This window comes from Phalacrocorax aristotelis, chromosome Z (genome assembly GCF_949628215.1).
Source record: "Phalacrocorax aristotelis chromosome Z, bGulAri2.1, whole genome shotgun sequence".
NCBI lineage: Eukaryota > Metazoa > Chordata > Aves > Suliformes > Phalacrocoracidae > Phalacrocorax > Phalacrocorax aristotelis.
The window spans coordinates 64,727,154-64,742,934 of NC_134311.1; the positions used below are offsets into that span (position 1 = coordinate 64,727,154).

General features: G+C 39.4%; 1 protein-coding gene across 1 annotated transcript in view; it reads right to left on the reverse strand.

The window, feature by feature from the left end:
- The window catches only part of PARP8 (poly(ADP-ribose) polymerase family member 8), a 120,318-nt gene that overhangs the window by 29,353 nt on the left and 75,184 nt on the right, over positions 1-15,781 (reverse strand). The window contains exons 11-14 of the mRNA XM_075078631.1: positions 15,010-15,135; positions 12,281-12,845; positions 9,955-10,008; positions 9,756-9,851 (exon numbers count right to left, since the gene is read on the reverse strand). Coding sequence (XP_074934732.1) covers positions 9,756-9,851; positions 9,955-10,008; positions 12,281-12,845; positions 15,010-15,135 — 841 coding nt within the window. The remainder of the gene's footprint in view (positions 1-9,755; positions 9,852-9,954; positions 10,009-12,280; positions 12,846-15,009; positions 15,136-15,781) is intronic.

The window sequence follows — 15,781 nt, forward strand, 5'->3', positions numbered from 1 at the left end:
ATTAAAATTCAGCTTAGTATTTTAGTAACATTATTGACAAGTTTTTGCCTTATACTAAAACAGATATTTAAAAATAAACTTATTCAAATTAAATATTTACCCACTTACGCTGATTTAGGAATTGCTTTAAAAAGAAATTTACTAAGAAATTACTAAAAAGTACACCTGTGTCCTGAACTTTCAAATGAAGTCAAACAACCACAGGCAACTACAGACTGATAGTGTAACCTCAATTCCTGGAAAAATTATGAAGATTATACTGGGTGCTGTTGAGAGGAATTAAAGGAACAATGCAATCATCAGGCACAGTCAGCATGGTTCAGAAAGGGAAAGCCTACATAATTTGATATCCTTCTATGATAAGGTCACCCACCAAGTAGATGAAGGGAAGGCGGTGAATGTAGTTTTTCTGCATTTTAGTAAGGCTTTTGATACTGTCCCGCACAGCAGCCTTCTGGGCAAGTTGTCCAACTGTGGCATGAATGGGTTCAAGGTGCTGGGTGAAGAACTGGCTGAAGGGCAAACCTCAAACAGTTGTAGTGAATGGGGCTACATCTGGCTGACGACCGGTCACCAGTGGTGCTCCTCAGGGCTCAATTCCAGGGCTAGTTCTGTTCAAGACATCTATCAGCAACCTGAATGCAGGAGTTTAATGCACCATTTGCAAGTCTGATGATGATAACAAAATGGGAGGTGCTGTTGACTCTCTTGAGGGACAGGAGGCCTTGCAGAGGGGTCAAGATAGATCAAAGCATTGGGCTATGATTAATGGCATGAAATCTAACAAGTCCAAATGCCGGATTCTGCACCTAGGATGGAGTAATGCCAGACACAAGTATAAATGGGGAGAGAAGTGCCTGGAGAGCAGCCCTGCAGAAAGGGATCTGGGGGTGCTGCTCGACAGCAGGCTCAATACAAGTCAGTCAGCAGTGTGCCCTGGTAGCCAAGAGGGCAAACTGCATCCAGGGGCGCATCCAACACAGCACAACCAGCCAGCCAAAAGACGAGATTATCCCGCTGTGTTCAGCATTGCCGTGGCCTCCTCTTGAGTGCTATGTGATGTTCTGGGACCCACAATTTAAGAAGGATGTGAAGGTCCTTGAATGCATCCAGAGGAAGGCAACAAAGCTGGTGAAAGGGCTGGAAGGAATGTCCTAGGAGGAGCGGCTGAGGACTTTGGGTTTGTCTGGTCTGGAGAAAAGGAGGCTGAGGGGCGACCTCATTGCTCTCTGCAGCTTCCTGAGGAGGGGAAGTGGAGAGGGAGGTGCTGGTCTCTTCTCCCTGGGATCCAGTGATAGGATATGTCGCAATGGTTCAAAGCTGCACCAGGGGCGGTTTAGACTAGACATTAGGAAGCATTTCTTTATTGAGAGGGTGGTCAAACACTGGAACAGGCTTCCCAGAGAGGTGGTCAATGCCCAAGCATGTCAGTGTTCAACAGGCATTTGGACAATTCCCTTAACGACACACGTTAAGTTTTGGTCAGCTCTGAAGTGGTCAGGCAGTTGGATTAGATGATGGTTGTAGGTCCCTTCAAAACAGAGTCTATTCTGTATTGTAAGCTCAATGAAGTCAAATTACTACAACCTCTATATAAATATACACACTGTCAGAGAGTAGGAATAATTAATTTGATACTCTGTCTCACTCTAAATCTGTAAGGTAAGCTCTCTGAATAATCTCGCAATATTCATGTGATATGTGGAACATGCCACAGAAAGACATGGGAAACACTACAGTGGTAAGCAGATACAACCTGTGAAATGTGAGCATAGACTGAGGCTGAGTAAGAAATGTTACTTGTTCTGTTTGGTTTTGATTAGTTTGATCCAGATTTTATTTTCTATTTTTTCTTTTCTTCTGCATTCTTGGACAGCTTATACATATTTTTTAACTTTTATTTTTACTTACCAGATATATTAATAGATGGCAAACAGACAAGCATTATGGAGTGGTTGCTGGACAAGGTGCACTTTGGTAGTTCTTGGTGACAGGAACACTTGGCACAGCCATTTTATTCTCTTAGTAAAAAATAAAGTGATTGAAATCCATTCTACTAATGTACTGGTTGTAACTTTTTGATAAAAAGAGATAAAACCAGCCTATATTGTGGAGTAATGACCAGAATGACCAGGGCATTATTCCACAAGAATATTGGAATGCCACAAGCATCTTGGCTGAACTCATCTGGCTAAACTTATTGGTACACCTACACTTTTCTCCATAGTCCAAATATGTTTATTCTGCACCAAAAACCTCCCAACCCTAAGCCATGTACTGTTTCTGGAACATCAATGCTACTGAGTTTCAGCAGTGGTGAATAATCTTATATTCAAAGGACAGAGAAATCCAAAACCTCTTCAATCAACGGGACTCACCAAGTCCAAAATCTCACCCTTAATGACTAAATCATAACTGAACATTTCGGGATGAAATACATACTAAAAATGTAAGCTTACTAATTTAAGGACAGATATATCAGAATTATCAGGCTGTACTTAATTTTACAGATAAATACAAACAACAAGTATTTCAAATATTGTTTTACGGTATTTTACCATTCACATTTTATGGGCAAAACTTTAAACAGCAGAGATGTCTGTACCAGAGTACAAATTTCAAAGAGATTAACTTCAATATTTAGTTTTGCTGAGTTTTTACTATTTCTAGTAAAGAGGCCTCATTCTGAGGTTTCAACACAAGATGGCACTCTAAAAAGAATTTCTGACTGAAAGAAAAATTATTGATAAGGAGAGGGTTTTTTTAATCACCTTACTGAATATATTCTGAGATTTTTTTTGTCCTGTGTAATTGCCTCACAGGTCTTTAAAATCCATTCAATGATGCTGTTTTACCAATGGCTTTTGTATTTGTAAATGAGGAATTCAGGAGGGCAGAGACAGTAGGACAGACATTAGCTGCACAATTTATACTAAGTAAAAGCTAAATATGACCACAGAATTGCAGAGCGATGGAGGTTGGAAGGGATCTCCGGAAGTAATCTGCTCCAACACCCCTGCTTAAGCAGGCTCTCCGGACGCAGTTGCCCAGGACTGTGTCCAGATGGCTTCTGAATGTCTCCATGGATATAAACTCCACAGCCTCTCTTTGGCAACCTGCTCCCATGCTCTATCACTCTCAGGAAAGGTGAAAAAGGTAAGAAAGTGTTTCCTAGTCTTCCAATGGAACCTCCTGTGTTTCAGTTTGTGCTCATTGCCTCTTCTCCTGACACTGGGCACCACTGAAAAGAGCCTGTCTCTGTCCTCTGTTCACCCTCGCTTTAGGTATTTATAGACATTAATAAGATCCAGTCTGAACCTTCTCTTTTCCCGGTTGAACAGTTGCAGCTCTCTCAGTCTTTCCTCCTATGTTAGATACTCTATTCCCTTAATCATCTTAGTCGCCCTCTGCTGAACTCTCTCCAGTAGCTCCATCTCCCTCTTTTACAGGGGAGACCAGAACTGGACACAGTACCCTAGATGTGATCTCACTAATGCTGGGTAGAGAGGAAGGATCACTGCCCTCCACCTGCTGGCAATTCTATTGTTTAATGCAGCTCACGATACCATTAACCTTCCTTACCACAAGAGCACATTGCTGTCTTATGTTCAGCTTGGTGTCCAACAAGACCTCCAGGTCCTTTTCTGCCAAGATGCTTTCCAGCTGAGTGGTTCTCAGCATATATTGGTGCCCGGTATTGTCCCTCCCTAGGCGCAGGACTTTGCACTTCTCCTTGTTGAAGTGCATGAGACTCCTGTCAGCCCATTTCTCCAGCCTGTTGAGGTCCCTCTGAATGGCACCCCATTGCTCTGGAGTACTACCCGCTTCTCCCAGTTTTGTATCATCTGCAAACTTGCTGAAGTTACTCTCTGCTGCATCATCTAGACGATTAATGAAGATATGAAACAGGATTGGACGCAGTATTGACCCCTGGGGTACACCAATAGTTACTGGCCTCCAGCTAGCCTTTGTGCCACTGATCATCACCCTCTGGGCCATTCAGCAAGTTTTCAGTCTATGTCACTATCTCCTCATCCAGCCCATGCATCAACGGCTTGTCTATGAGGATCTTATGAGAGACAGTGTCAAAGGCCTTACTGAAGTCCAGGCAGACATTGCTTCCCCTTCATCTACCAGACCAGTCACTTCATCATAGAGGTTTATCAAGCTGATCATGCACGACTTCCCATTGGTGAAGCCATGCTGATTATTCCTGATGATTTTCATGTTCTTAATGTGCCTGGAAATGGTTTCTAGGCTTAGCTACTCCATCATCTTCCCTGGGATTGAGGTGAGGATGACCAGCCTGTAGTTCTCTGGGTCCTCCCCTTCTTGCCCTTCTTGAAGAGAGGAGTGATTTTTGCTTTCCTCCAGTCTTTGAGTATGATATTACATGATGATACATTTTTATTATACTTCTTTTAATCAGATCCTTAAATATAATAACCACTTTTGTTAATGACTCATGATCTCATAATATTTAAATGTTTGTAATGAAAGTACATGCTTAATTCCTAGAACAGGAAATCTCTCTATTATAGCAGCAAAACTGTTGCATTATTAAAATGCAACTTAGCCCTTCCCTAGAATATTATTATCAATTCTTGAGTAACAGGAAGAATTTCATATGGTATTAAAAAAAAAAGTTAATAGCCTTCTAATATAGAACCAAATAATGCTGAAGTTTCTTTAGTACATTATTATATCTGCTTTGGAAAATATATTTTTTAGATGAACCAAATCATATGGTTCAAAAGGACCTTTGGAGGACAGTTAGTGCTTTTATTCTTTTGTACAGGACTCAGCTTTACCTAAACTTTATCTAATGTTTTAGAGAAATCTAAAATTGGCTTTCTCTAAAGCTTTATCAAGCACTGGAACAGGTTGCCCAGAGAGGCTGCGGAGTCTCCATCCTTGGAGATTTTCATAAGTCAGTGAAAGACAGTGAATGAAACAAGCTCCAGTTTCAGGGGCTTTTCACTAGAGACACATGCCCCATGGGAGAATATCTCAGTACTTCAGAATGGGCTTTCTGGAAGTCGTTAAGATTTCCTAACTTTAATTCTAATATTTAGTCTAACATGGTAGTTTGACAGAAATCAGGATAACCTATTTAACTATTTTAACATGTATGTGAATGATATACCAACTGTTTGAAAATGTTAGAAAAAAGAGCATTTCAAAACATGCTTTTGAAACAATTCACATCTAGTCATTAATTACAAACAAATAATAGTCCATGTCTCACTCATCTAAACAACTTCTCTGTTGAGAACAAATTCGAAGACAGTAACACGAGGCTAATAATTCAAATGAGCAGACTTCTATTGTTTTCAGTAGGTTTACCAGGTCTGCCTTCTCTGTATCTCCTCAGCACAAAACCTGTGTCTGACCTTGTACTGCCCAGTTTTTCAAAGCTGTGGAAAGAGCCGCTTCAGAAGAGACTGATGACAGAGCTCCTGAGAGCTGTGCAGCACAGGTTGCCTTGCAGGAGGATGCATGGTGATTCTTTGCATGAGATAAGGGATCTGTTTGGATGTAAAGCTGCAGTCTCAACCCTTACCAGTGATTTCAAAGCTGCTTCTTAATACTTCTATGAAGAGTGAAATATGTAGAACTCAGGTCACTGCTAGGAATAACCACAAGAAATAGTATGATCTACATTATGCAAGACGTTAAATAATACCTTTCCTTCTTGGGATCCACGTATTCATTGAATTTTCCCTGTGCTTTGCAGAAAGATGGCAAATTATGCCATGCAGTGATTTCAGGGAATTTGCAGTTTTCGGTAGCATTCTATGTAAGTGTGTATCTCTAAACATCCAATTTAGCTTTCATAACTTTGGATGCACTATAAATAATAACTAGATCTCACTGTGCTCTTGAAATAAATATTAAAGAAACACGCTAGGATGAGAAATTGCATTAATCCTCATCTCATAAGGGAAAAGTGTGAATACCTACAGGAAAGCATTGCCTACTTTATGGTGTTTTTTAAAAAGGGGATGGAATGAAGCAATGGACCATGGACCTTTATAGAGAAGAGTGTTACAGCTTCATGATGCGTTATAGTACTTTTCTAAGACTCCTTCTTCCATTCCAGAGAACCTTTGTCCATCTCCTTGATAGTAATACAGCTGCAGTTCCTTGTGAGACCATCAGGTTTTTGAGTGTTCTGAAGATACCCCATCTAGATAACGTGTTTTTATCTAAACATGCACTTGTGGAGTACACACATGAACTGTATCTGTAATTCTGGTCCTCTGTATTTGAGGGAAATTTTGGACCTCAAAAGAAAACCGGTTGTTCTGAAAGATCCATACTTTGCTCCGTAAAGAAATTCCCAGGAGAAATCTAAGAATTTTGTCCTCATTCATCTTCACTAAGTCACTAAGTATCCTCTTTATCTTCAATAAGTGACTAAGATGCCTAAGAACATCCAAAGATTCCTGTGTACAACAGGACCTCTGAACCAGCAGGGAACATTTGCATGATTAGATTAGTTTGTGGGCGCTGGAGCAAGTCAGGTGCCCATTGTTGAGCATCAAGCCAAACATATGCAACATATGCAGGTGTTCTGCAACAGACATATTCCATACAATGGTACGTCTGCCATGTGGGTCTAGTGTCTATAATAAGCTATACAAAAAGACACATCATTAAATTGCTGTTATCTTACGGAAAGAAGATGTCAAGATTTTAAGAAAGCAAAGGAAATTGAAATAGATATTAGAAACAGAACACCCCCCAGAAAAATTTATCTAGGAAAAAGAAACACAATACTGAGAAGAAAGCTCGTGCTGAGAGAGACTGATTTAGAGATACTTTATAACTAAGATAAAAACATAGCCTGTAGAGCAAGTCTGCAGAAAGAAAAACTGTCTCAGTTTCACTTGGTATCTTCAGCTATTCTGAGGATGAGACATCTTAATTACGCAAGTCATTAATAACCAGCACAAAAAAATTACGCTCAGGTACAAGAGTTTACAGTATTTAAAAAATGTAATTATTGTGTGATGGCAAGTGTTGAGTTTTTTAAACTGCAATTCAAGACAATTAATTAAACCATTCTATAGTTCAGGAAAGGTGTCAGGCTGACATACTGGAGGATTACAGAATCAAATTCCTTCCTGGCTTCTTTGCAATTGCGTAAAACTCCATTAAATACCAGAAAACTAACTTCTCAAGCAATAACTTTGCTATGCTTTTATAAATTCATATGCCTTCTTTGCTGTTGAAAGAAAGGTCCAAAAGGTAGAAAGAAACTCATCATTAAGGATACACACACCCAGGCATGACCCTGTGTGCATCTGTGTGGAGGAACTATTCTTTAAAGGGAGAGACGTGTGAACCATCCAGAGCTATTTAGTCTGTGGCATCTCTTGTCATACAACCAACTACAGATAGAGCCTCAGTAACGCCTTTGAGATATGGACATCTGTAGAAAATGGGATCTAGACACAGAATCTAAAAATAAAAGCAGACCTTAGCAAAGTTATGATCATAATGGAACCTGGTGAAGTTACTGTGGTATCAAAAGTATAAGCACTCTAAATCTCTTTAAGAAGGCCAGGGTTACTACTGACTAAGTGACATAAGGCTAGATTGCACTTAACCTTGCCTTAAATGAAAGCCCCCTGCATTCTGCTCAATAAAGTTCTGTATTTCTGAGATCTGCTGTTGCAGCAGTATTAAATATAAAGTGCTTTTTCAGTTGGGTCACTCTTTATTCTCTTTATATACATTATATATGTGTGTATGTATATGTGTGTGCAGCTGAAGCATGTAAATAAACCCTACAATTGACTACTTTAGTCTGCCTCTGCCAGAGCTCTCAGTAGAATGAAGCATAAATTTCCTTAAGACCCTCTGGCAAGCTCATCCTTAATTCAAACTGAGATCCTTTCTCACCTTCTACAGAACTGCAAACTCATTAATGGCTCTATATTGCTTATTGAGTCATTCAAGCATACACAGAGCATGTTAGACTTCTTGCCACTATCTCCTTCTCCCTGGGTTATATAAGGACAGCCTTTCATTTTTGCAAAGCTTGCTAGGCTATGCTGCTTGCAAAGGCACTGATGAGTATAGTGGCAAACACGTTTGCACTTTCCTCTGTTTTGAAGTGCTGACAAACTCTCAAACAGATAGCTAAAATAACTGAGGGATTTTAATTTCTAAGGTGGGAAAGCAAGAAGAATTAGGATTTTTTTATTTAGAGCAGATGAATTTCCATTGTTTTCTTTTAATAGTTCATAATGTGAAGAGGAATAAATCCTACTGTTTGCTTTGTCTAATGGACAACAGATAAAACACGACAATTTAAATTATTATATTATCCAATCTTTACTCGCTATCCAAACTTTACTCACTTTGTTTTACCTCATCCTGTCACAGGTAATATGCATAGCAGTGCATTCAAAGATGAACAATAAGGAACTGATGCCTTTTCTACAGGCTTCTAATCACGATTTGGTTGGTTGTAAATCTGGCAAAAAACATGTTTTTGAAAGGTAGATATAAGCTTGAAAAGGCAAAACCAAATCACCTGATAGGATTTTCAAAAGTACAGAAGTTTAACCATGACTTAAAATGGTGTTAACTGAATATGTAGATGCTTTTGCTAATCCTATTAGCAGCGTATTTGCATACCTGCCTGCAGTCAGAATGCCTGACTGAGGTGCCACTGAGTGTCACGGGGTATGTGAGGTGACCTCTGCTACTGTGTAAGCAATAAGCTTCCTGAATTTAGTTCCATGGAACTATCATAGATTATATCTGCTTCAGCTTACATGTAGTTGCTTGCCACACTGTGGAGAAATTGGCATATGTCAGACCATTCACACACTGGTATTAAACACTTTTCCACGGCTTTAATCTTTTAAGGTTACACAGGTTTCCACAGGATTTGGGACAGATGAAACAAGAAAGATTCTAAACTGCAAGATCAGTCCTAAAGGTAAGAATTTTATTCTCCTAATATACTCTTTCATGAAGATACACTGATCCATTAGCTCCAGGCAGAGTGTGTCTCTCATGACCAATCTGACTCTTTTCACAGTATCAATTCACCAACAGCATGAGAAGGTACAATGTTCAGCATGCAAAATTCCTCATCCCTTGTTATACAGGAATGAAGGGAAGGAAGAGCTGCCTAACTGGCCAGACTTTGGGCGTACTGAATGACAACAGTGCCCCTGGGCTAGGTAGCTGCTAGATCAGACACTTCACAGAGCATCTACTTTACTGGCTTTTTTATCACATTATGGAAGACGGCTCATTCCAGTGGTCCATGAGCAAAAGAGGGTCAGAAGAACTCCACAGTCTTGTGGCATTAATACCAATGTATCTGAGTACCCTGGCCATGGCTTGATAAGAGCTCAAGGACTGAGGTGACCCTAAGCCTTTGAAAGATGCCAGAGGAGCAGGAAAGCACTCTAATCCACTTCCTCTATCTTATCCAGTTGCGACTACTGTAGATAGAGCAATAGTGTTCAGTGAAAGACATCCTTTCCCTCTATGTTTCTATCACATTATACAAGCCTGATTTCCATCTCCCTTGCTTGCAATGCATTGATTTTTTTCAAATTTATGGGAAAATCTAGTTAATATGCATTACATTTTTGCATCTTAAAAGGGTATTAGGATGAAGCACATCTGAAATAATTCAGTAGTTTTGTAACAGGTTTGTATTGTCCAATGCTATGTGAGACATTATAAAACACATTGTTTATCCCAACAAGTATACCACTTACCCTCAGCATCGGGCCATTCTGGAACACATGCGGTTCATCACAAACTACACAGTATTCATTCAATACTGGTATCCGCTGCTCAGCAAATTCAATAGTCTGAGAACAATGAAAATGAGAATAACAACATCTGCTTAAAAATAATTAACAGTCAGCTCATGCCCCACAGTGTTTCACAAATGGGCAAGATATGACATCCTACCTGCACAAGAAAGCCACGGTCTCGTACCGGAATGCATTTCACACCATAATTTTGCTGCAAGAAAAAAGTTGAGGCAACTTCAGTGTTGGTACACTAATTATAGAGAAATGGTAAAACATTTGTATTTTTTGCGTGCAAATATGTTAATTAAACAATATTTGCATCTAAAAAGATCCCTCATTTGCAAAAAACAGTCATCCAAAATAATCAATCCTTTTACTGCTTGCTGAGTTTGGGGTAGATTTTTAGCATTTCTTTTTAGTTCTTAAATCTAGTGAGGCTTTGTATCTCAGCATCCCAAAACCTTTAATCTCAAATAGAAACACCAGTGCCATCACTCCATTCCGATAAACTGGCATTTGGTAAATTTCATTGAATCTTAACTGCGTATTTTCTACCCAAATATGGGCTATCGGCTTAGGCTTGAAAGTCTAACAACTCTCAGAATGGCTGAATTTTTTTTCTTTTATACTGGCTAAGATCTCACTTCTGTAAGCACCACATTAACAGACCTCTGTGCTCAGATCCCACTCAAATTCTTTCTGCCTTTTTCTTTCAACACACAGCAACATAAATTAGAAGGAACTTCTGTTACAGGAGTCAGTGAGATATAAAATTACCTCTAGGCTGACATCTACCTCAACCATACCTTGTTTTGAGTAAGAGTCAGATCACCTCCACTTAAAGCTTTCTTTGGTTTTGTTTATAGGCTTATTTACTTTCATTTCTCCAAGTGCTTAATTGGGAAACTTTTCTCTTGTTTTCCCCTGGGAAATAATCCTCCTAACTGTATTCATATATGAAACTGAAATGCTTCAGCTGAGAACTGAAAAATGTTAGGGTCCTGATTCATTGCTTTCCACTGACTTCAAATTTTAGTTAGGTACCCAGGCTACCCATGTATCTGGAGCCTGCATGTAAAATGTGAAATGGACTGCTGATGCCCTTCTGCTAACATTGGTCGATCTGCACCTGACCATGTATGTGATGATTTCCCTCACAGTAAATGCATCCTAGCAGTAAATTACTGGTAGTTTTTATAGACTGCTGAGCAGGTCTTGCATTTCTTCCATATCAGCTGATAACATCAGTAATGAAACCTCTTATTCGACTCTTCATTATCTTATCAAAATGAATGGGACTTTCCCTACTGACTTCAGATCTTGCTACGTTTAGACATCCTCTGCTGATTCAGAAAAAAATGCATCTCCTAAACTGTGACAAATAAAAAGTCTGTTGGCTCAACTTAAATTAATATTGCTGTGCACATTAGAGGAACCAGAGAACACAGCATGTATATAAATGATTTTATGATAGTATATCACTGCTTTTAGGTTTGATGAGTATAGCTCACAGCTTATTAAACTCATTTACCATGAGCGTAGCACACTCCATGTAATTCCATTACTCAGAATGCACTATTTTGAATATATGTATAGCATTTCAAGCAAGATTCAACTTTTTCTCACTGAGAACATCAAGGTACCGCCAGGCTGAGGGAGTGGAAAGGACTGTCTCCTAAGTGCGTCTCCCCAGATCTAACACAGAAAACAGACAGGTGCCTTGAAAGAGTGCAAACAGACCCACTCTCTCCTCTAAGGTACAAAACCCATCTTTTAAGATTCAAAGGCAGAAGAATTAATTTTGAGCACTCTTTCTTAACTTTAACAATATGTGCTACCCATTGCCTTCCCAACTGATCCTGTCTCTATGGAAAGAAAGGGGGTCAGCATGGATCTAATTCCTTGCCTGACCTCCAGCTGCCACCAGGGTGTTTGAAGGTTAAACCTTCAACAGAGTACAAATGCACATGAGGTGAGCTGAATCATGACTGCATTCCTTCCACTATGACGATGATCACAGATGCAAAGACTAGAAGAAGTGACTTGGCACCCGAACAAGCCAACGGATGGTTACTTCCCCCACAAGCAGACAGTGAAATGAAAAAAGACTTGCGTGACCAAGTCAATTTTGTGGCACAGAAGCTCTCCCTTCTTCCTGCAGCATGAAAGGAGGCAGGGAAGGAAGTGGATCATTGAACTTTTTCCCTGGCTAGCAGGTACATTGAGCTGTATTCAACGTGATGAAAAATCTCTGTCTTGACCTAAGTAAATTCTAGTTTTATAACTTAAATATATGTGCATGCACAGTTGTATAAATCCCCCTTAAAAGCTGACTCCATTGCTCATGTCTTCCCATATATTCAATATATCCAATATCTTCACTAACATATGTCCTAAGTATTAATGCCTTTCCATAGGAAGCATAACAGTATGTTTGGAAAATAATAGGAGAAAAAGGAGCAGAATAAAAAACTGTTACGCACAACAGCTTGTGAAGGTGATGATGAAGATGGTGTTAAGATACCAATAAGCCCTGAGGTAAGAGAGAGCCTCCTGCTCTCTGCTATGGTGGATTCCTTGAAAGGCTCCATTTTGGATGATTTAGGGGCATTGGAGTAAGTCTTGCTGAGTAACTTGTGATTCTTCAATCCATCCAATTCTTCCATTCTAAGATTACTGGAGTAGGACCTGCTTAAAGGTTTGTTGGGCTTCAAGGTGCTGTTGTGCTCACATCGAGGGTCCCCAGAACATGACCTACTTAACAGCTTATGGGGCTTTAAAGTAATGCACTCCTCCTGCTTGACGGCTGTAGAGCAAGAACGGTTCAACAGTTTGTGGGATTTAATAGCCATTGTCTGTTCAGCCCTAGGGTCACTTGACAAGGAGCGGCCAAAGGTTCTGTGGGATTTTGTGGCACACACATCTTCCGCCTTCACTGTGCTAGAGCAAGTCCTTCTCAGTAGTTTATGCGTTTTGGAGATGCCATCCTGTTCTGACTTGAGTTTTGATTTATTTTTGCCACAGCCAGGGGGAGGATAACTTGGCGACCTTAAAAATGACGGAGAAATCAAAACTGGAAAATAATCAAAACTGTGCAAATCAAGCAAGAGCATACATACGTAAAGATTTTTAAGTGTCACCTGTCATTATGTATTTCACTAGTGATAAATGCAGCCCAACATTAAAAAAATGAGCAATTGTATGTAGGACTAATTTCCCAATACCAAACAGACATCCTACTCTTATTTACATGCAAGCTCATCAATCAAAAAGACGACTAACTACATAAGTAGAAGTTAGAGCTGTATCCTTACAGCTCTTTGTAAAGATCTCTATGTCTCTAAACAAACCTCTATTCAGGAAATTATATTTTAAATGAAACCCATGTATTTCACATGAGATTATAACACGTTTGACTTATCAAGATCTGTCTTTCCTCTGTAATCATCATGCCATGATCCCGTTAATCGATCTTTCCTATGTAATCATCGTGGCATGATCCCGTTACTGTTTTATGGACATAGCATACCAAATTCTATGTCCAGATCTAACAGAAGATATAACGAGCAGTGAAAATTGCAAGCAGTAAATAAAATTTAATTCAGCTGAAATAAACATTATTTTTAAAAAAATCATAATAATCTAGGTATTTCGTGTAAAACAATTTAATGCCCTTCCTTCCTGTTTTAGACAAATCCTAGTTCTGTAACAATGCAAATGAGAAGGTGAGGCACCTAAATTATTAATACAGAAAGTAAAGAACAAAAGGTTTTTACGAAATAACATTCACATGAACTTTCACATTTCTGTAAGGTTCACATTCACCTGTCCTTGCAAAGCAACATGTAACAGGTATGTTGAATCATTTTCCTATGCTTTATAAACCCCAGTTTTTGGCATAGTTTTTGGGCTTGGATGGCAAAGAAAAGAAGTGAAACCCCAAGGGGAGAGGCTGGCAGGTTTCCCCACCCTGTTAGGAAGTGGTGGCAGTAGAAGATGCACGCAGAGGTTGCTGACTCACTGTTACTGGCTCACTAGCACCCTCCTGCAGACAGAAGGTGGGAATGGCGCTCTAGGGAGAGTAAGGGTCCCTGCACTGGGGCTGAGCCATCTTTGGACAGGCACTGCAGCAGCAGCCAAATCAAGATGGGAAAGATTCGGCTGGCTTTTTTATGCCCTTTTTGAATAAGCCAAACCCCAAGCTACAGCCCGTGCTAGGCAATGATGCGTGGCATGGTACAGAATGGGTATAAAGCACCACCTTCCTCTTCTACCTCTGAAAAGGCAAATAATCTTGTGACATCTTTGACATTCCTCCCTTGTTCAAAGTGAGAGATTGCTATACTCCCTCTTTTTTTGTCCATGGAATTTAGAATGGCAAATTTCATCAAAAAGAAGGAACATTCAAAGAAGAATTCAATTCAAATTTGCAGAAGGGATGACCTGTCAACCCTTCATAAACAGGGAAACATGCCAGAGTAAATAGTCACATTTCTGAAAGAGGTAAATTCAGAGCCTGATTTTACATATGCTTAAGAGTATGAATAACTGGCAAAAGTCACAATGAATTCAAATGAACTATTCACAAACTACTACTTATATTTTTAATGCTCTTGTTATTTGAAATTCTGTGCCTGCATTTCAGAAGTGGTAAGCGTTAGTGTACTGAAACAGTGGAGAGGGGTGGGTGCTTAGAAGCTCTAAAAATCCATCTTTTATTAATGAACATTCTGGTTTTAAAAACTTAAAAATACACACAGCTGTGGAAAGAACACATAGGCAACCACAAAATTTTTTTACATATATATATATATATATATGATTGATACATATATTATATATGTTATATATTACTTGTATATATTACTTTTATTTATATTCTTGCTATTGAAGTAACAGTCAAATGTTACCAAGCTATAAAAATATAAATACAACAAGTCAAATAACATAAAATTAATTATTTCCAATTCTAGATGAAACACGGCTGTTTCAGAGAGCAGGGCACTGAAATGCTCTGCCTTCAAATAGTCTTGGAAGCTGCAGCAGTACCTAGTTCACTTTTGATGTCATGCAAGGCAAGGACTGGAAACCCATGAGGTAAGATATAAATAGAGCACTTCTGTGTGGAGAAAAGTCAACATTTCACCTTGTGAAGTCTGTTGTGGATTTTGAACAGGATATGATGCTAACAGCTCACTTTCCTTGCTATTACCTGCGCAATGTAGAAAAGATGTGCAGAGGGGATTTCACTTTTTTGTCAGACACCTTCTTATTGTGCGTACAATTAGATTTCTCTTTGCTGTTCTTCCACTGTTGTGTAACAAATGTCTGCATGATTCTGCAAATTAAGAAAGAAAAAAAGACTTTCTTATCCTAGTCTCACTTTAATACTCACTTTAATACTAGGGTCTCTCTGCTCACCATGTAGGCGACATGATACAATATCCTCACTCTACAGGCAGAGTTTTTCTGTCATGTAGGCGGACTGATGATTGGATGCCTCAGCTCCTCAAAAGCCTTTTTTTTCCACATAAAACCAATTTACATAGAAATCATATTGAGAATACAGTTTGTGTAAACAATGACTGCAAGACTTATGCAGGTATGCCATTCATGAAGATCTAGAGAGAAACTGATTCAAAGCCATCCCATCCAACCGTAAGAGTCTGTCGCTCCAGTGACTACAGAGGCAGGCTACGGCATCCAGACTGCTCAGGTAGGAGCATATTCGCCTAAGGCACAAACATGAAGGTAGGGATGTCAAATATTACACTACCCAAAGAGGGTTTACAAAGAAGACAGAGTCAGTCACTTCCCAGAGATGGACAGCACAAGGCAGCGGTCACAAGTTGTAGCAAGGAAAGCTACAAACATAAAGCCTCTAAAAAGAAGACATCCATAACAAGAGTGTTCAAGTACAACAGGTTGCACATAAAGTCTGCAAATTTCACAGCTCAGATGCCTGAGACTCTGAGTAAACTAAT